General features: G+C 33.6%; 1 protein-coding gene and 1 pseudogene across 2 annotated transcripts; one reads left to right on the forward strand and one right to left on the reverse strand.

Annotated features, from left to right (window-relative positions):
* Positions 1-961: 961 nt before the first annotated feature.
* Positions 962-6,445, reverse strand: LOC18428597 (RNA-binding protein). 2 transcript variants are annotated; one of them, XM_006837913.4, is made up of 5 exons: positions 6,170-6,445; positions 5,842-5,947; positions 5,575-5,725; positions 1,587-1,706; positions 962-1,480 (listed from the first exon to the last, which is right to left on the reverse strand). In XM_006837913.4, the coding sequence occupies exons 1-5, from the start codon at positions 6,250-6,252 to the stop codon at positions 1,359-1,361; spliced, it is 582 nt and encodes a 193-aa protein (XP_006837976.2). In that variant the 5' UTR covers positions 6,253-6,445; the 3' UTR covers positions 962-1,358. The 2 variants fall into 2 exon arrangements, with proteins under 2 accessions (XP_006837976.2, XP_020519474.1); XM_020663815.2 differs by lacking the exon at positions 1,587-1,706 and having other exon boundaries at positions 6,170-6,397.
* Positions 6,446-11,901: 5,456 nt separating this feature from the next.
* Positions 11,902-12,745, forward strand: LOC105420234 (replication protein A 32 kDa subunit A pseudogene; annotated as a pseudogene).
* Positions 12,746-21,149: the final 8,404 nt, after the last annotated feature.

The following is a 21,149-nucleotide window of genomic DNA, read 5'->3' on the forward strand; positions in this document are numbered from 1 at the left end:
ATACTCCTAAGTTGGGTTTTGCCCATGGGAATATATAGACAACATAGTCCTCAGGAGCATGTCCTTTAGGAATAGTTTGTATCCCTTTTTATAAATATTTAAAAAATGTCACTAAATTTTTAATTTTTGTAGATGTCCCAAATTTTTCCATTCAAACTTTTTGCCCAAAATGCTCCTTAGTTAGATCCTCAATCCCAAACTATATTGAAATCACTTTTTACAAAAACTATTGTTAAGTTCTAAATGTGCCAAATAGATTCATGCCCTTAATTAAGTTCGGTGCTAGGAGTATGAAACAAATGTATTCTTTACATGTTATAATTGGTGCTCTCAATACCAAATTATGGTCTCTTACATTTAGTATTTGAGTACCAAACACTTCCATTTTTTATTTTTTATATTTGCTGGGTACTCTTTGTACAAAACTTTGTTTAAGACATGAATATGTTCAATACTCTTAGTAGCGAACTTCAGCACAACTCAAAATTGAGAGTACATAACTAATGAGTATTTTAGGAAGGAGAAAAAGGACATGAAGGAAGCCAAGTGAGTGAGCTCTGATGCCCTTAATTAAGTTCGGTACTAGGAGTATGAAACAAATTTATTTTTTACATATTATATCCAATGCTCTCAATACCAAATTATTCTCTCTTATATTTAGTATTGAGTACCAAACACTTTTATTTATTTGTTTTATATTTGCTCAGTATTCTTTGTACAAAGCTTTGTTAAAGGCATAAATATGTTCAATACTCTCAATACCTTCAATACTCCAATACCAAACTTCAACAAAACTCAAAATTGAGAGTACATAACTAATGAGTATTTTAAGAAGGAGAAAGGGGACATAAATTTAAAAAATTTCAGACATTTTATAGTATTCATAAAAAATGCATATTTTATATTTACATGAATTTTCCTTTTTTATTTGAACTGACTCAATTAATATAGCATTATTTCATTTTATATCTTCATAAAGTACGTGCAGTGTACATGCCGCACTAGTTTATATAATAAATAAACTGCCATACATACATCCATTACATCCAACTTAATTCAACAAACTAAGAACAATCTAATGAACCACGTTCAATTGGTGGTCTCAAGGAAACATTTGCTAACTAGGTAAGGGGAAGAAAAAGGACCTCATACCTACCCAAATTATATACTGACTCTACAAGACTAAATAAAACCTTCATCCCATTTCTTTCCACAAAAAAAGTCCATAGATATGACGTTGGAATACAAGATACAACAATGGTAACTAAAAACATGAATTCAGGTTTTGCATCATCATTGAAAGCTCAAACACTGTTGAAACTTGTTTAACTGAAATTTTCATAGAATCATTCATTCACTCAGTGCCACTCCAGTCCTCCCAAGGTGGTGGACCCCATGCCTTCCCATACTTCCTTACAACCAACTTCTTCACTGTCAAGCCCCTCCATGTCACTGTCCCACCATCCACTCCCACTTGCATCTAAAATTAGAAACACATCTCATGAGAAGTAAATTTCAAAAATAAAAACAGGTAAATTGTTTCGATTGTTTTTTGAGTGAAATGCGACTTAAATCTGGATGCTTACAGTGATTGTAGAATGTTCTTGTTCTCTTATTCATAGTCCTATTCAAGCATCCCTTTCGTTTTGGTTTTCGATCATCACCAAGAATAACCAAAGTAGAGGAACAGTGAGGTTTTGAAACATCTACAAATCATCAAGACAGAAATTGGACGAACAGTTGTCATAGCAATGGTTTCCCATGATAAGGTTCATGAAAAAAAATTGATGTGCAGCAGTTTTCGAAAACCTATAAATAACAGAAGTAGAAGACAGGAGTTTCCTGCTGTAAAAGGAAAAAGATAGGAACATGCTTAAAGGAAGAGGAGCCACAAAATAAGAACAGAAACACCAATTGTAAGAAGTGGAAATGCCTTTATTTTTCATTTTTCTGCTTCTCTCTCTCCCTGTATTTTTGGGGGGTTGATCTTATTACTAATAAACTGATAACTATTATCTCAATCTGGGAAGATATCACACACTCTTAAGGCTATATATCTATGCCACAGATGGATATGCTAGGAATAAAAATGCAGGAATGAACTACTACAAACCTCTACAGATCAGTGACATTAGGAAGACTCCACGATAAATAGCAGAAAGAAATTTGCTTGTAGATATAAAGAGCAGCAAAAGGCCAAGTAACATTCATCATTTCTAATTTGAATCTTGATATTCAAATATGGAAATAGTATTGTGTGCTTCTATTCATTTTTCAAACTATTTTTTTATAATTCATGCATAAAAATGTATATACTTCCTACGCCTTCACGGAGCATATTCCATATAAATCAAGCATCAAATTCCTATCATTAAAAACCAACCAATTCCAAAAGGAAAGAAATGAAGACTAGGAGAGATAGACTCTAACACCTTACAAACCTATATGTGGGAATACTCTGTTATTGGCTATTCAATCACAGATTGATTTAGAGCAAATGCAATCAGCCTAAGCCCCGCAATTTACAAGTCCCACAACAAAGGGTCCTGACACATGCAGCACTAGCATGAAGTTTAAACCCACTCAATGAAAGACGTGAATAAACATGGACCATTCTAGGGGCAATAAGATGCATGCTACAGGCTCCAAGTCTTGACTAATTACCATTCTTGGTCTGTAGTGAAGCAATCAGGACCATATAAAACTCTGCTGAAGAGTTGTTTCTAGGTTTCTAATGTGCCCTTATTCCTTCTCAAGTATTTGGGAGCACCCTACTTCCCAAAGGAAAATAGAGATAGCAAAAACATTAAAAAGTCTCCTAACTGATTCCATGCTTCCTCTGGCTCAGTTATATCTCTATTTATTCTGGCAATATTTGTTGAGTTAATGAGCTGACACATCTCAAGGGGTTTTCTACAGTTCCATTCACAGTTTTTCTTGAACTTCTTGAAGACTAGCATGTGACACAAAGGTGAGCTTATGTGTAGAGCAGAATCTATGTAATGAGTATCACTAGAAGTCATTTGCGAGGAGGGCCGATTATTGGCTGAGTGAAATTCTACGTAGAGGTTGAGTGTTGTCCATTTTATGGAAGTTGTTTAAGGGAGGGTAAATTGAAACATTGATTGGTTGATGGACAAATCCTAATTCCTAATCTTATTATAGGAGCAATAATGAGACCCTTTAGGTGTTAAACTAGATTCATTCAGTGTGCATCATCTTGCCATGCATAAATTGAACCTTGCAATTGCATTCCCATGCATACCGACAGATAAGAAGCAAACTTGCTCAAACATTACCACATTAGAGAAAAAAAGAAATATATTGGTTTTGCCTGAAATTTAAGATCCAATGGTTTTCTAGGTGAAGACAATGGCTTCCTCCCCCTAATTCCCAAATTTCATGAGTTTTTTCAAATATTTCTCAATGTTTCTATAAATATTACTAGACATCTGATTGAGACTCAGCTTAAGTAAATGAGAAACACTGTTTCAGGTGCTAAATCTGCTAAGCTAGCATAAAAACATTGATCCTCCATCTGCTCTGAATTTTCATGCTTTCCAACCAAATATGAATATTGTGTAGAACCAGCTATTTTTTGTACCCTCCAATTGGGATATTACTGCAAAGAACTTCCATGTAAATTTGGAGATCCAGTTCTATTAAAAATCCTACTTTAAAACCCTTTGTGCAAGCATGTACTTCATGTTTTACAGTACCTTTTCTGGTTTAGTTTTTTTCTTCCATACAGCCCCATAATTCCCCTGGCATCAATCCATAATCCACTCACGTTTATCAATATTTGCCTTACCCCAAATAAGTTGTTGTTGTCTATCCTTATAAGTACATACTATGGTATATATAATAGGATTGTCAGTTGTTTCAACAAACAGAAAATATATAGATTCATGTCCATCTTTGCTTATAAGGACATAAGTAAACTCTCATGCTCAATCCTTAAATCCAGAAGTCCAAGAGTTTTAAAACACTTGTCCTTATGATAATTTTGTTTTCTTCTTGGTAGCAGTACAAGAGCATTCCCAAAGGCCATCCATCATGGTAGTGTTCATGCATAAGCACACTGAGCCATGGAATCCTTAAGAAGTACAAACATTGTTCCTAACTTCCTCCCATCTTAGCTCAATTACATTAAACATTTATGCTAAGATTACAAAATTAAGCTTACAAAAAATTCATATTTTTTCACCTTTTTTTATTATGAAACAAACATTTTTCAAAATTGCAGATCTCTGCAATATAAATCCTAAACTGATCACTACCAACATAATCATGAAACCAGAGTTTGAAGGTTACATCAGCTTATTGGAGTTGATGTTTTCGTTTTCTTTTAACATTGAAATAAGATAAAATAAAATCTACAACTAGTTGTAGAACATGCAGTCAAACAGAAGTGCACAGAAATTTACAGATGTTGATCACACAAGAAATGCCTAGATAAGTTATAGCTTCGATACATGAATCTCTTAAGGCAGACATATAAAGTTCAAAGACTTATTTCAATGCTTCTTCAAATAGGTAGAACTGTTTTTGAAATATCTATGCGAAGACTCGAAATGAAAGACAAGTTCATCAATTACAATGCAAAGCACCCGTCGGTTTACCATTACACTCATCCCTGAACACTATGGAATTAATTCAATAGGGTGGATCAATATATTTTCCAAGATTGGTCTCTTGAAATCAGTAAATCAGAATACGACAATTCTTGGAAATTTCAATTGAAAATGACTCGGACAATGTTTTCTACATGGGTTACATGTACTGTCCTCAAACTTTGACAAGGCAGTTGCTACACCCATGATGCGGAGATATTACTGATGCATCCCAGGTGTAAAGATCATGGATCTTCATTCAGTTCAGTTGCAAGTAGATGCCTCCTACTCGACATTCAAAAATTGGTCTAGGTTAGATTTTATATGACTTAAAGAACGTAATCATGCTCAAGATGCATATGCTATAATATATCCCACCACATCATATGCCAGACGCTGGCCAGCTGAGGGTGGCTTCTGCCTTTAATAGATTTTTTGGTAAGAACATTTGTTCAACTAGATGTGTTTGTCTGGTATGCTCCACTTGAAATGCAATAGAAATAACAATCGTTATGTCAATATCAAAAACAGCAATGTTCCTTTACATGATTCATCTGCTCATCCATAAAGACTTCAACACCTTCTTCTTTGAAAGTTCACAATCAATTAACTCTCTTGTTCCCATAAATTCCCATCCTCTGTATTCATTTCATTGCTAACACATTTTAAATTTCTCATTCACGAGATCAATTCCACTTGAGTACTTCACCGCAGAGAAATAAAATTAAAAATATGCTTCACTCAGCTGCAAAGCTCACCTTGTGCATACCTAATGTTTCTGTAGCTGCTTTTGTAAATACAGCTTCCAACCAGGCATTAATATCTAGTGGTACCCAATTATTAAAAAAAATGGTAAAAAAAAGAGAGAGAAGAGAGAGCTATCCACAAATCTATTTGCCCAAATAAAAACTTAAAAATTTTGCTCAATTTGAAAAGGAAAAACTAGATTTTTCTCATGTACCTACGGGTGCCTCCTCCTTAGTCTTGAACAACCGAAACACAGCTTCATCAAGAAAACCATTCTTCGGTGATAGTCCAGGCCTCATTACTTCTCCTTCATGATCAAGCTCAGTCCTCTCCCCACCTATTGGAGACAAAACACTAGAAATTCCCTGCAAAAAGATCCGCAAAAGAAGATAAAAAGTGGGCTCAAATTTCAGTTCCTTATTCTTCTCTAAATAATAATAAAAAAAAAATACATTGAAAATAAATCAGAAATCAAACCCACCTTATCTCCACTATCTGTGCTGCTTCTGTCCAATTTTCGATCAAGGAAATCAGAAAGCGATATTAATGAACCAGAACTTTCTGGATTCACTTTTGAAACTTTTGAGCTAGTACACAGAGAAAAATGTGATCAATTCAAACAAGATCACAAAAAAGAAGCATTCACCACAGATAGAAAATCCATATCTAGTTTATGCTTTAACACCTGAAACAAGCAGATGCAGGGGAATTTGAACAAAAGGAACCCTGGAGGGATAGAAACCCCATACTAAGAAGATTAGGAAAGGAATGGTAGATGGAATCATGAAATTAGGGCTTTGAGTGGGTACCTGGGTTCAATGGAGGGGAACAGAGAAGTAAGAGATCGTTGACCGAACTGACGAATAGTGAGCTGTTTCCTTTTCGACCTCATCTCACTAATTTTCACAGAGAGAGAGTCTTGGACTTCCAGTTTAGTAAAAAATCCCGCCCGCCATGGCGCCAAATAAATCCAGTTTGAAAATTTTGAAGGAGGGAAACTCTAAAATGCGTCTTGAATTATCCTCGAGAAATGATCCTATAGACACTCTCCCACCCTTTTGTATAGGACTTTGGACGAGCACCACTAAAATTGGTACAAATCTTTAGAAAAATAAGACTTTCATCCACGTGATAAATTTTTTTAGAGATTTATGCTAGTGTAATAGTAATCCTTTGAAATTTTAGACAGCGGAAGGTCCTATAAGATAATTACTCTTATCCTATATACATCTTTGTTTGCAAATTGCAACATCATTGTATGTAAACAAAGTGAGAAATTTGTTTCATACGGGCTGGACCGCATTGCTATCGTATACAGTCCAAAGGTATAAATCATCCATCTTAAAGATGAATGCAAATAGGTGGTCTTTTTAAAAATAAGTGTAACTAACAGTCCAAATTTTTTTTAAATATAATTATTATTCCTAGTTTTCAAATTTTTTTAAGAATTATCTATCCACTTAAAATAAGGATCAAATTATAGTTTAAAAATATATTATTTGACGAGCCCGCATTTTTACAATATGCAGGCTCGCCGCATAGAAACTATGTCCAACAAAGTAATAACAGCCCCATCAATGAATGGGATTATACAGACCGCATAGAAACCATGTCCAATAAAGTATTAACATCCCCATCAATGAATGGGATTATATAGTATTAATTGTAGAATAATTATACAAAAACTGCAATTAAATTTCTATGGATTCATTTATTCCAGACAATCCAAACAATGGACAACTCTATCCCACCACAGACAGTTTGAATATTCATGTTTCTTATCAGGTGTTATCCAAACTGCAAACAACTATATCCGAGACCAATTCCAAGATAAGCCAATTCCGGTACAAGCCTATCCCTAGGATAGTCTAATCCCGTGTCACACCCCAAGAATTTACAATACTATTATTCCTGAGACGTGACGGACAAAACATACATACATCTATTGATAGGACAAATTTACAGTGGCGAGGTCTTACATAGTAAATAAAGAAAGCTAGCACAACATCAGTATCTTCCAAGGTTGATCTTGACTAGCACTCAAAATGAATCCGTAGTTATCCTGAAAAAATGTTTACCATAGTTTGATGAGTTTGGCTACTCAGTAAGTGATCATCATAATCCTAAAAATAATCATGATTGAAAGATATCAATATTTTCCAAAATGAGATCTATTAACAGAAATGCATCAACAGTTTCACTTTCAATAAATGCATGATTAAGTATAATCCGAGTAATTGAAATGCTTATAACACTTTTAACGGCAGTACATAATTCAAAGGATTTCACAAAATACCCTACTGACGTCCCAAGTAGGTCACCTATATACCCCATCAGCGTCCTGATGGGTCCACTTAATCCCTATCGGCGTCCCAGATAGATCCACTTAATCCCTGCAGGTCCACTTATACCTCACCGGTGTACCGGATGAGTCCACTTAATCCCTACCGGCGTCCCAGATAGGTCCACTTATACCTCACCGGCGAACCGGATGAGTCCACTTGCATACTTAAATTATTTCTAAATCTCTTTAAACATTCGAAAGCAGCAATATCATGTACTCAACATATCACTGAAACCATTAATATGAATTTCACTTAAACCATTAATAACAGTCACTCCCTATAATATTTCAAAAATAACCAATCAAATATTTTGGGCTCAAATTTAGAAAGGTAGCAGTTTGTAAAGGCATTCTAGCATAATTGCCAATTTAATATGTATAGAAAAAAAAACTCTTATAAAAACTCAAGAATACGGAATTATCACAATTTATGGAATATCAATTCACAAATAAACATTTCACAACAATACTATAATCAATTGCAAAAATGTCAATTTTTAAATAATAAGGCAGTCATTTGCACATGAATTTTACAATGTCTAAATATTCAAAACAGTAGAAAGAAATATCACAATTTTACTAAAAGCAGAAATATCACATTTATTTCTAACAATAGACAAGAAAAATAAATAAATTTATTTTTCTAATTTACATCATTCAAAATTTCTAACATAGGTAAAATATCACAATTTTTATTAAAAAGATTATTTTTCAAGATAATGAGGTCACGTGCGCATAAAATTTATCGCGCCTAAAATTCATGATAATAAGCAAAAATAATTATTTCATTTTATTTTTTAAAAAAATAGATTATTTTTCCAGACAATGAGGTCACTTACACACAAAACTGATAAAATAAAGATCCTAGACGGAAATATCACTATTTATTAAAAATAGACTATTTTTCAGAAAGACGATATCACTTACCCACAATTATTTGAGAGGGAGCTTCCGATAAAAGAATTCGGTTCGAGAGAGAAGTTCACTGTGTTTCGACCAGAGAGAGATCTCAAAGTTTTGTTTTAAGGTGGGAGTGCTCACATCCCCTATTTAAATTCTTATAACGTATTATTATATTGTTTTATTACGCTCTACCTCATACCTGAGGTGTCGCGTTAAAAGCAGACTTTTATCGTACGAAAACCACGTCCGCTAAAGGACGTTGCCAGCTGCAAGCAGCAGGAGGCAAAAGCAGGCAAAAGAAAAAAAGTAAAGGCAAAGGCAAATCTTTTGAAAATAGTGATGGTCCTCAAGGACCATCATATTCGAACAGAACATCACCTATTTAAAAGCATATTTTCTCCTTTTTTTTTTTTTTTTTTTTGAAATTTTAGGATTGTTACATCCCGGTACTGGAACAGACTTTAAAATAAGACCAATAAAAAGATTAATAGTGATTGAATGTCAAATTCAACAACTTGGATGTGCCGCATAATTTAAAAAAATTTATTGAGTTTATGCCTAATCAATCATGAAACACCCCCCCCCCCCCCCTTCCCCCCCAGCAATCTAATTTCACTTGTAATTTCACATCCTTGTGTTGAAAATAATCTAATATCACATCATTCACCCTTAGCAATATATTACATACTTTTCTTAAATTATCTGATGATAATATATTTTGTAATATGAATACAGTTTCTATAATGCCTAGGCTTTATGAAAGAAAAAGAAAGCCTCACGTCAAATACTCGTCTCAAAGCACTTTGAGCATCAGAAATACTCATGATGGCTTTAAAATCAATTTTCAACATTGATTATGAAATTTGAAGTTTAAAAAAGATTTAGATCTTGCATATTCGCTAACGCGTATTTTTAAAGCGAAATGGACTGTCTAGATAGTTTTATCTAGATATACATTATTTTTAGGGATGGAATCCTAAGTTTTTTTCATACCTATAATGGTCAAACTGAGATGGTCGATTTAAAGGTTTTTAGCTTTTTTTTACGCCAGAATTATAATTTTCGATGAGTTTGGAGGTGAGGCTTTACTTTATTTTGATAAAGTTGTAGCCATATCAAACGAATTTCTTTGTGATATTGACGAAGAAACGATGAGTTGTGGAGATCAATTGTTTGTTATGGTCAAACATTGTTGTGGAGATCAATTGTTTGTTACGGTGTTTTAAAACTTACCGATCCGGTTCTATCATAGAAGTTCAGCTAGCCATTTAATCTTTTTTTTTCATTTGTTTCAAATGTGAATTTTTTTTTAGAAGGCAGGGTCTTCTAAGCTTTTATTTTAAATTTGTATTTCAAATTTGTAATTACAAATTACAAATTACAAATTTATAATTACAAATTGTATTTAAAATTGAAATACAATTTCAAATTTGTATTTCAATTTAAAGGCCCTCTAATGTGGTGGTCCATCCATCTCCATGAGTGGGTCATACACCCCAATTGCTCACCCATGGGCCTTTTCTAGAGTATTAGAATTTGTGAGAGTACACAAATATTGAATAGAGAGAAAAGTTAAAATTTGTGGGAGTACACAAATATTGAATAGAGAGAAAAGAAAAAAACACAATATTTACGTGGTTTAGGTCGGCTGCATCTTCATTATTTTGGATGAATGTTTACATCAATAAGTTCATCTATACATAGAGGACAATCACACAATTACATGAGATAAATATGAGAACAATCACATAATTACATGAGATAAATATGGTATGATAACTTGATGACCAAGTAACTTGGTCTCTACTTTTTAGATACCTAACCTTATCAAGAGATGTCTATCTCAAACTCAAGATGTTTTGACACAAAGCATCTAGAGTTTGAATAATACTAAGTTACCAAAAAAAACTAGTGATTAAATCCATGATAAATTTTACATGTTACCATGGTCTTTCAATAAACAACCTTTTTTGGACTCTCTACTTTCTTATAAAGACTTTATCTCTTTAAGGTATTGGGTCTTCCAAAAAAGAACCTTGATTGGGCTCTCTACTTTCTTCTAGAGACTTTATCTCTTTAGGGTCTTCTTCTTTAAAGATCTTCTCTACTTTCTTCTAGAGACTTTATCTCTCTAGGGTCTTCTTCTTTGAAGATCTTCTCTCTTAGAGGTTGCTCTTTACTTTCTTCTAGAGACTTTATCTCTTTAGGGTCTTCTTCTTTGAAGATCTTCTCTCTTAGAGGTTTCTATTCTCTCCCTAGGGTCTTCTTCTTTGAAGATCTCTCTCTTAGAGGTTTCTATTCTCTCCCTAGGGTCTTCTTCTTTGAAGATCTTCTCTCTTAGAGGCTTCTATTCTCTCCCTAAAGTCTTTTTCTTTGAAGATCTAAAGGCTTTCTCTCTCTAAAAGAAAATGATCATTAGTTTTCCTCTATGAAGATCTTCTCTCTCAAAGGTTTCTTTTCTTTCTAGAGGCACACAAGATGGAGTAACGGAAGACTCCATTATCAAACAGGATCAAGTGAAAACTTGATCATCAACCATGATCGAGAAATTCGATCATGTTCATCTCCTCATCTGGAAACGGAACTCATTCGATCATTTAAATCTCTTCATCTGGAAACGGAACTCATTCGATCATCTAAATCTCCTCATCTGGAAACGGAACTCATTCGATCATCTAAATCTCCTCATCTAGAAACAGAACTCATTTGATGATCTTCATCTCATCATCTGGAGACGGAACTCTTGAATCAATATGACCATAACTTTCCTTTACAAAGTAGTTGGACTGAGCCAAAATCTGGATTTTCTTGTCCAGATCGCGGTTACATTAAAGATGTTGAATTCATCTCTGCTCATCTCATTTCATCTCCATATCTCCTATTCTCTACTCTCCCCCTCAAGTTGGGTCTGGATGCGAAGCAACATCCCACTTTCAAAATACAATTTTTTTTTCTTTTCTAGTACCATCATATAAAAAAAAAATGCCAATAAAATTAAGCTTTTAGCACATCTTAAAAAAAATAAGACCCATTTTTTATCTTCTCTACTTCTTCAATTTTTTTTTTGGAAACAACCCCAAAACGAAGAGATTTTAGAATAGCACCAAACCCGTGAACGCAATAAATTTTGCTCAAGGATTCTACTCAATCCTCTTAACCTTCTCCCTCTTCATGCAGGAATCGTGGTAATAGTACCTTGATACCCATGACGGTGAAGCAGATAAGCCAAGTATCATCATATGATAATTCTAGCATTGCGTGTTGAAGCTCTGAAATCAAACAATGTTAAGTTGGTTGGAATGGGGCTCATAAAGTGGAAATGTTCACGAATGTGCAATTCATCCTCGATGATGGTACTAGAAGAATCGATGTACATAGATGGGTCAATGATGCTACATACAGTAATGAGATGCCCATAGTAAAGAATGAAATATATGTTTGTGTCATTGGTCACTTGAAAAGTTTTCAGGGTAAAAAGCATGCTCCAGCTTTCTCAGTTAGACCTATTACGGACTTCAATGAAATTACGTGCCACTTCTTGGAATGCATATATGTACATCTAAGCAACACTAAACAGATGGGTGGGTCTCCACAGCCTCAAAAAAGTTCGGTGACCACAGCAATGGACCCATGGGAAATAGCACTCTTGCTAAGCATACCCAATTTACTGGACATCCGGCCCTAGTTGGATCTAAAGAAGATATCAACACCAGCCCTAGTTGGATCTGAAGAAGATATCAACACCAGCGTTAAGAAGGTTTGGATCTGAAGAGGATATCAACCTTGCTCTAATGCTATGTTAGAATTTGTGGGAGCTCACAAATATTGAATGAAGAGAAAAAAAAAGAAGTGTTAGAATTTGTGGGAGTACACAAATATTGAATGAAGAGAAAAAAAAATAAGAGTTAGAATTTGTGGGAGCACACAAATATTGAATTGAGAGAAAAGAAAAGAACACAACATATACGTGGTTCAGGCCGAAGCCTTAAATGAAGAGAAAAGAAAAAAAGAGTTAGAATTTGTAGGAGCACACAAATATTAAATGGAGAGATTAAATGAAGAGAAAAGAAAAAAAGAGTTAGAATTTGTAGGAGCACAAAAATATTGAAAAGAGAGAAAAAAAAAAAGAGAAAGAAAAAAAAAAAGAGAACACGACATCAGGTCGAAGCGTTATGTTATTTTGAATGAATGTTTACATCAATAAGTTCCTCTATATACAGAGGAGGATTATACAATACATGAGATAAATAACATATCCAAATCCCAATCGGCTATATCTTCATTATTTTGGATGAATATTTACATCAATAAGTTCCTATATATATATATAAGACATACAATTACATGAGATAAATATGGTATGATAACTTGATGACCGAGTAACTACTTGGTCTCTACCTTCTAGATACCTAACCTTATCAAGAGATATATACATATACATTCATAATGATGTATATCTTCTAGATACCTAACCTTAATGATGTATATCTTCTAGATACCTAACCTTATCAAGAGATATGTACATATACATTCAAAATGATGTATATCAATATGAACCTGAGATATCCATATACATTCATAATGATGTATATCAATATGAACCTGAGATATCTATATCCTAACATAGAGGCCCGGCCCCTATGATCCCGTTCAAGTCGACCTTTTACAACAAGAATTGGGTACATCTTTAACCTTTTAAAACTATTAATACAGAGAGAGCAAGCGAATTAGGTAAGATGTCGGAGTAAATCAAAGGGGCTTTAACCTTAGGTTTTTTTAAAAATAAAATCACATCAATGACTCTCGAATAATTGCTCTTTCTCTCTATTGATCTTTATATGCTGAGAGCGAGAGGGCGTGTGAGTTTGATCCCGTTATCATTTGATAAAGTTATCAATTAACAGAAAAACTCTACTAATTAGACAATGTGATAAATAAATAACTTATTATTAATAATAACTTGCGATAATAATAATAAATCTTTTTTCTTTTTATTTTGAAGCCATCCATTTTTAAGTTTTACCATGAATGTATTATGCCTTAAATAATACATCATCACCTTATCAATGTATTGTTCAATAAACAATTGACATAAAACACATTATTTTTGTTAAAAGAGGGCTCCTAACTCTCTCTCTCTCTCTCTCTCTCTCTACTCTCCACCTCGTTGAGTGCTAAACCCAATCAATTCCATTATCCAAGTCTTCTATCTATACATTACATAAGCAATCTTCATCTTGTAAAAGTTGTTACTTTTAGAGGTTGTTTGACTCTCTGGAATTTTTAATCCTGAGAAAAGTATATCCTGGAATTGGTATTTACCAGAATTGGCATTTCCTATAATATGGGTGTATGTTGTTTGGATTGCATGTCATAGATACCAAGAAAATGAAAATTCTATTTGGATTGCTTAAAATATGTTTTTATTAGAAATTTCAATTTTTTTATAAGTTACTATTATTCCAAAAAAATTATCCATTTCCAATGTTGTGATTATCGAATCCTTTTTTCTAGTATTTGTCCAAGTGAGGCCACATTTCAAAATTACCGAACTTGTAATGTCATTTATAATAACACCCAAAATTCGACATGATATATTACTCGTAAAGATGTATTTTATGGTAAAGCAACAAAGTGTGTGTGATGCGTTTGAATTTCATTTTATTGTGCTCTTGGATGACATTGCTGTAACCTTTCACCAAGATGAATGCAAGAGATTGAGGAGAGAGAAAGCCAAAAATACTTTGGGAAGCAGCTACATGATTTTCTTTATTATCAAAATTGCACAAAAAAAACCATCTTCATTATGTCGAGTTTTGGGATCATATAGGACTGAAAGTTCAGATTTAAAGGTTCTACACCAATTTCCTTCTTGTTGTTCATATTTGTAGTGGCATGACATTGCACTTGACTACTGATTCACTCACCATATGCTGATTGAGTTAATTATTAAGGGCATCAACTGGGACAGAGAATCAATAAAGCACAGAGAAGATGGGGCATAAACCATTGCAGAAACAATGCAATGATCAAGGGAGAGAATCAAGAGCCACCATTGCAGAGAGAAAGCAATGATGAAGGGAGAGAATCAAGAGCCAGAGTGAAATTAGGGCTAAACCTTATAAGATTTCTTGAGATCGACAGAGTAATTGGAGTGCTACAGGCAAGGGCGAGACATGCAGAGAGCTTCAACGTGCATGGCAATTGGGTATCAAGGAGGGGAGAGGGCATTTCATAGAGGGAGAGAGAGCAATTGGGTTTCAAAGCGGGCGACTGGTTTCAGAGAGGGCGAGAAGGAAACAGGTTTCAAAGAAGGCATAAAAGCGACTGGTTTCAGAGAGGGGTTAGGGTTTCAAACGGGTAAAGAAGCAGTGCCTGGCATGTGACTTAGTACCGAACTTGTGTACGTTACTAGTCCAAATCAATGATTTAAAAATCGAGTCAGCAAGGAATCGTATAACCGGAAATCAGCCGAGACATAGGCGATTTCAACCGATAAGGGTAAGTTTTTGAATTTTTTAAAAAGTCGGAGGCATATTTGTTGTCAGTATGATTTCAATATAATTATTTAAAAAGTTGGATGATTTCAATATAATTATTTTTATATACATTAAATTATTTTTAAATTATATGAAAGATTTTTCCAATATTTTTAAAACTCTATTAAGCTGTTATCTCATGTGATTATTTCATTAGATGATTAATAGTTAATTAAAATGTTAATTGAGATTAAAAATTAGTACTAGCTCATAGGATATTAAAAAACAAAAAATAATACTAATTTCAATTTATTGAATATTAAAAAATATTAGTTTAGAGGATATTTTAAGAGAGAAAAATAACACTAACTTATACCACTTTAGAATTTATTTCTACATTGATAACCAAATATTTTATTTTATTTATTTTAATTTATTTACATTATAAATTATGTGATGTACTATTTTTTCTTACAGTTGTCAATAATACATTTTAAATTAAATGATATTATAAGATATTTTGGATTTGTTATTTTTTGTATAATAAAATGATTATAAAATGTAAACCAACAATTTCAATTTCAGTATATAATATTATAGTTAGTTATGTTGTAATAATTTTGGATTATAGTTAATTAGGTTGTAATAATTTGTGTTTTTTTTTAGCGGATTAGGGTTTTCCACCAATTTGATATTTTGGTGGCCATTTTTTCATCGATTTAATCAATTATTTATTGTAGTCTATGTATGATTATATACTTCATCCATGATAATTCTATGATTTTTCTTTTGTATGAGGTAAATTTAATGATTAACATAAGTTCATATAGGGAAAACACATCTCAATATTCGTACATTGATGAAAAAATGAAAGTTAATAATGTAGTACCCCAATTTTTTATTGGATTATTAAAAAAACAATATTTATAATGAATTTTAGAAATTTTTTTGGATTTTTTTAAAGCATAATCCGATTGGTTTGGCCGATTCCCGATCCATATCGTCGATTCATTGATCTAGATGGATTTTTGGGATTCCCGATCTGAGGCACCGATCCGTTTTTAAACCACTGCTCCAAATGATCATTGGTACCTTGCGTATTGAAGTGCGTTCATTTTCAAAAACTTCAAGAACATTATTAAGTATTTCATGTTGGCTCCCAGAACCACTTTTTTCCGATAAACTCTTCACTCCCAAACCTCAAGTGAAATATTTTTGTTATGGCTTCAGTGAGTTTTCCATTATTCATTTCCATTATGCAACAACTGCCTCAAATGGAACGCTGAAGGTTTGGACTGTAGGGAAGAGTTAGAATTTTAAAGGTCACCTAGATGGGATCTAGTTGGCTATCAAATGTATGTACTTCTGAGGGATCAAAGAATCAAGGCACCGATTTGGGATTGTTAAAGGATTCCACTAAACAAGAAATGGACCCTAAATATTTAGAATGATGAATGAAAGATAATAATAAAATATGATTGAGCTTGTTACTTTCTTCTCTATCAGTTGATCTCCTCACTGAATTGATTCACCGGAAGATATCTCAATAAAGTGGGAGACCCTCTATAATACATATAAAAAACAAATATTTACCAATGTTCTCTAACTCAAGACTTAACTGATCAACTTATGTATGGGCTCTCAATCAGTAATTGAATATTTGAACAAGTTCAAAACTATATGTGACGATCTTGCAATAATTAATACTCCAGTAAATGATCAAGATAGGGTCATGTATACACTCAAGGGTCTTTTTCCAGAATTTAAGTCTTTTGAGACATCTCTCACAACCAAATTTCCCTTTATATTATTTTATCAGCTTTGATCCTCCCTTCTCATATATGAAGCTTGATTAATATCTCTACTAATTGTTGAGAAAAATCCTCAAGATCGTATCAATATATCTTTATGATATAGAGTTGGATATGATCAAGGATGTAGCCATTATGGAGGTAGAGGAGGGAGAGGCTGCAATGAAAATCAGCAAGTCATACCTTATCACCGACCTCAACAGCCAAGGGTGGGTATGCATACTCATGTCACCTATCAATAGCGTGGATGGACACATTGCTAAAAATTATAGGAATATAAAAAATGTTTTATCCTCTAGTGCATGACTTAAGCAAACTATTGGTCACCACACCAATTGATAGTTCGTAGTTCGTGGATACTGGTGCAACTACTCCATGACGGATGACAACTCTCAATTTTGAGGTATGATTCCTTGCAACGACCCTTGTATGGTATTCCTAGCATATGGTACGACGTTACCTATGACCCATAGTAGAATTGTCTTTATTTCTACTACCTTTGGTTCACTCAATATTCTCAATGTTTTATTTGTTCCCAAACTAAAGAAACAACTCATACATATATCTCAATTTGTTAAAGATTTTAGGTGTTGTTTGAGTTCACTCTTCGTATCTGTATTGTGAAGGACCTACAAAGTGGGAAGGTAATTATTTAGGGGGTACTGAAGGCTTATATGTGCTCCAAAATGATCAACTCTATGGTTTTATATTGTCCATCTCAAAAGTTAAAAGATGAGCTTCTATTTTATGGAATGAACATTTATGTCATCCTTGTTTCTCTACTGTTAGTCGTCTTAAGAGATTCTGTTCTCACAAATTTTGTTGATGACTTACCTTCTAGTTCATTGTGTTCATCTTGTTAGAGGGCAAACATTTTGAGTCTGCACTTGACTCGACTAATAAGAAGTCTAATGCTATTCTTGATTTGATTAACAATGATGTTTGGGGTCCAGCCCTAGTTAGCTCCTCATCAAGTTCTCTATTTTATGTAATTTTTATGGATGACTATACTCAGTATATTTAGATATATTTCTTACAACAAAAATCTAATGCGTTTAATTGTTTTGTTAAATTTTATACCTATGATGAGCACCAATTTGCTTGCAAACTTAATATCTTTAAGTCTGATGGCGGGGGAGAGTTTACTTCTCACGCTTTTAAAAAATATTTGAATCAACAATAAATTTGTCATCAATATTCATATCCATAAACTCCAGCATAAAATGGTGTTGCTAAACGCAAGCAAGCACTGTCACATTCTTGAGAGTGGTGTGCTGGTCTATAGCAATTCCTTTGCCCATAAGCCTTTTCCACTGTTGTGTACCTCATTAATAGATTATCAAGCTCTACATTATCTTTTATATCCCCCTTCCAAAAGATTTTTTGTAGTACATCGGAATACTCATTTCTCCAAGTATGTGGTTGTCTATTTTTTAAATACTTATCTTTATCAAAGAAATAAAATTTCTCCTTAGGCTTATGAATCTAGTTTTGTAGGATATAATCTAGAACAACAAGGTTATCGATGTTATCACAAGATGTCACGTTGCTTCTTTATTGTAAGATATGTAACATTTGATGAAACTATGTTTTACTTTAAGGAGCAGTAATCTCAAACTAACAAAGTAATGCCACGTTAAATTATTTTCATGCACCTATTTCAATGACTTCTCAACAACAGCAAGAAATACACTCGTACGCTCCTATTTCCTCTAGGGTTACAGATGAGCCATCTTAGTAGCTTCACCCTCATCAATCATCTCCTTACTCTGATAGATATGTTTTTTAACCACACCACCACCTCCCCTCTCTCATGTTTCCAACTTAGAAACATCTTCCACAACATAACCTACCTTATTTAAAGCACCTTTAGAGGACTCACATATATCTCCTATCATTCTTCTCATTCTACACATCATCCTAAATATCTGTCAGACTACCATATTTACTCTGTAACTATTTTCACTCCTAACATCACTTAAAGATTGCTAGAACAAAGTACCCTTTTAGCACTTGCCAAGAGTTGTCTTCCGATTACAAGGCATTTGCTACACAAAATTCCCAAATCCATGAACTCACCACCTATAAAAAAGCTACGTCCAACACTGGGTGGCTAGCCTCAATGAAAGAAGAGATCGATACACTTAAGAAAAATCATGCTTGGTATTTGGTGCCATTGTCTTAAGATAAGAACGTTATGGGCTCAAAATGGGTGTACAAGGTTAAGGTCAGATCAACTGGGTCAGTTGAAAGATTATAAACTATTGGCAAATGGGCTTAGTCATAAAATATGGCATTGATAACGATTAAACTTTCAGCCCTGTTGTGAAGGCACCCACTATTCGTTGCATCTTGGCTCTATCCTCTATGCTCAACTGGAAACTTCGTCAACTTAACGTAAAAAATGCATTCATTCATCGTGATCTGAAAGGAAAAGTGTACATAGAACAACCTTATGGGTTTGAAGACCCCTTGCAACCACATCATGTTTGCATTTTAAAAAGGGCTATTTATGAGCTCAAACAAGGTCCTTGAGCCTGATTTGAGAAATTCAGCTATCTACTCAGCAGTATTGGCTTTCGAAGGAGCAAGATTGACTACTCCCTATTTCTAAAAGGACCACCTTCAGATATCATTCTCCTCGTAAAATAGATGATATCAACATTACTGGTAATGATATTAAAGGCATTCAACATCTTAAAAAATAATTAAAGCTAAACTTTAAGATGAAGGATATTGGAAAAGTGAAATACTTTTTTGGTATTGAACTCCATCAAACAGAAAAAAGGTATTGTTCTTACCATACATAAGTACATTCTTGATCTAGTCTCTAAATGAGAGAATTGCGTTACAAGCCTATATTCACTCCAACTGAAGTGGGAAGTTGAGGACTGAAGAAGGGGTGGTGTTATGTAATCATTCCCTTTATAAAAGTGTTGTTGATAGCCGTCAATACCTCACATTTACACACTGTAATATTGCTTATGCAATGAATACAATTTGACAATTCATGTAGGTACCTTGAAGCTACATAAAGAATTTTGAAGTTTTTAAAAGATACTATATATGATGACACCTATTCCATACTTTCTCTTGATCATTTGACCTCAAGGCATATTCCAATGCTGATTGAGTAGGGTGCCCTAATGATTGTAGATCCATTATAGGATTTTGTGTTGCTGTAGGATGGTCTAATTTTTTGGAGTGGCTAGAAGCACGCATCAATATCAAAATCAAGTACATAGTCAGAGTATATAACAATGAGAAATGTGGCAATAGAAATTACTTGGCATGTTCTAAAGGAAATTGAGATCTCCACAATTAAAGCAAAGCTTGTGATAACAAAATTCCAATGTGACTAGCTACGAATCTTGTCTTTCTTGCTTGCATTAAATACTTAGAAGTTGTTTATTACTTCATCAAAGAAAATGTTGTATTAGGTAATATTTCTATAAATTTATTCCCTCATTCTATCTGATTGCAAACATGTTCATTAAAACATTGACAAGACAAAAAGCTCTCAATGCACAAGACGTATGTTTGGCTTGATGGGTGATGTGAAAAGAGAGCTACCTCATTTTTAATATTATATGAGGTTATTAGTTGATTCTTTCATCTTATCGTCAAGGGTAATTTGGTCAATTGTATGCATATATCAAATCTCTAAGTGGCATGATGCGTTGAAGTTGTTTGGATGATTTGGGCTTCCCTCTGCCTCTTTTTCTCTCTAGGGTCTCATGTCTTTTCTCAATTTTAACAGGTCTCCATAGATAATTGATCTTTATAGATGATTTTCTCTATCTATCTCTCTACCAATAGTTGACAGAGAGAGATGGAGATAGTGAGAGAGAGAAAATAAATCGGATAGGATGGAAGTTTCGCCAAGGTTTGGGAGGTTGAACAATGAAATCAAAGCTCTAATTATATAAAAAATAAAGGGATAATCACTTATATTTTTCTATATTTCCTTGAAAACCAAAAGATTATAAGATACTTCTTTTAACACTGTCATTATTTCAAAATTCTAATGGCATATACCTAGCTTAAAATATCAGTTTCTCTCTCATGACATTACAAACAACATCAAATGCATGGAAACCATGATTATAAGAGCAAAGAGCGTAGATCCACCTTAAAACTAACATTGTGTCCCTCATCATCTCTCAAGACATAAAGAGAAAAGCCCCATAAAATAGTGGCTGAAAATATAATTAGAATGTTGATAAATAGACATTCAACAAGAAACGACATC

Source organism: Amborella trichopoda, chromosome 7, assembly GCF_054954075.1.
Source record: "Amborella trichopoda isolate Santa Cruz 75 chromosome 7, AtrichopodaSantaCruz75HAP2 v2.0, whole genome shotgun sequence".
Taxonomy (NCBI): Eukaryota; Viridiplantae; Streptophyta; class Magnoliopsida; order Amborellales; family Amborellaceae; genus Amborella; species Amborella trichopoda.

Bases quoted from the DNA above. Each gene is read 5' to 3' on its own strand.
- LOC18428597 (XM_006837913.4), bottom strand. From the start codon at position 6,252: ATGAGGTCGAAAAGGAAACAGCTCACTATTCGTCAGTTCGGTCAACGA. The intron at 5,948-6,169 runs GTACCCACTCAA...TCTGTGTACTAG, and splicing joins TTCCCCTCCATTGAACCCAG to CTCAAAAGTTTCAAAAGTGA. The intron at 1,481-1,586 runs GTAAGCATCCAG...TTCTAATTTTAG, and splicing joins AAGAACATTCTACAATCACT to ATGCAAGTGGGAGTGGATGG.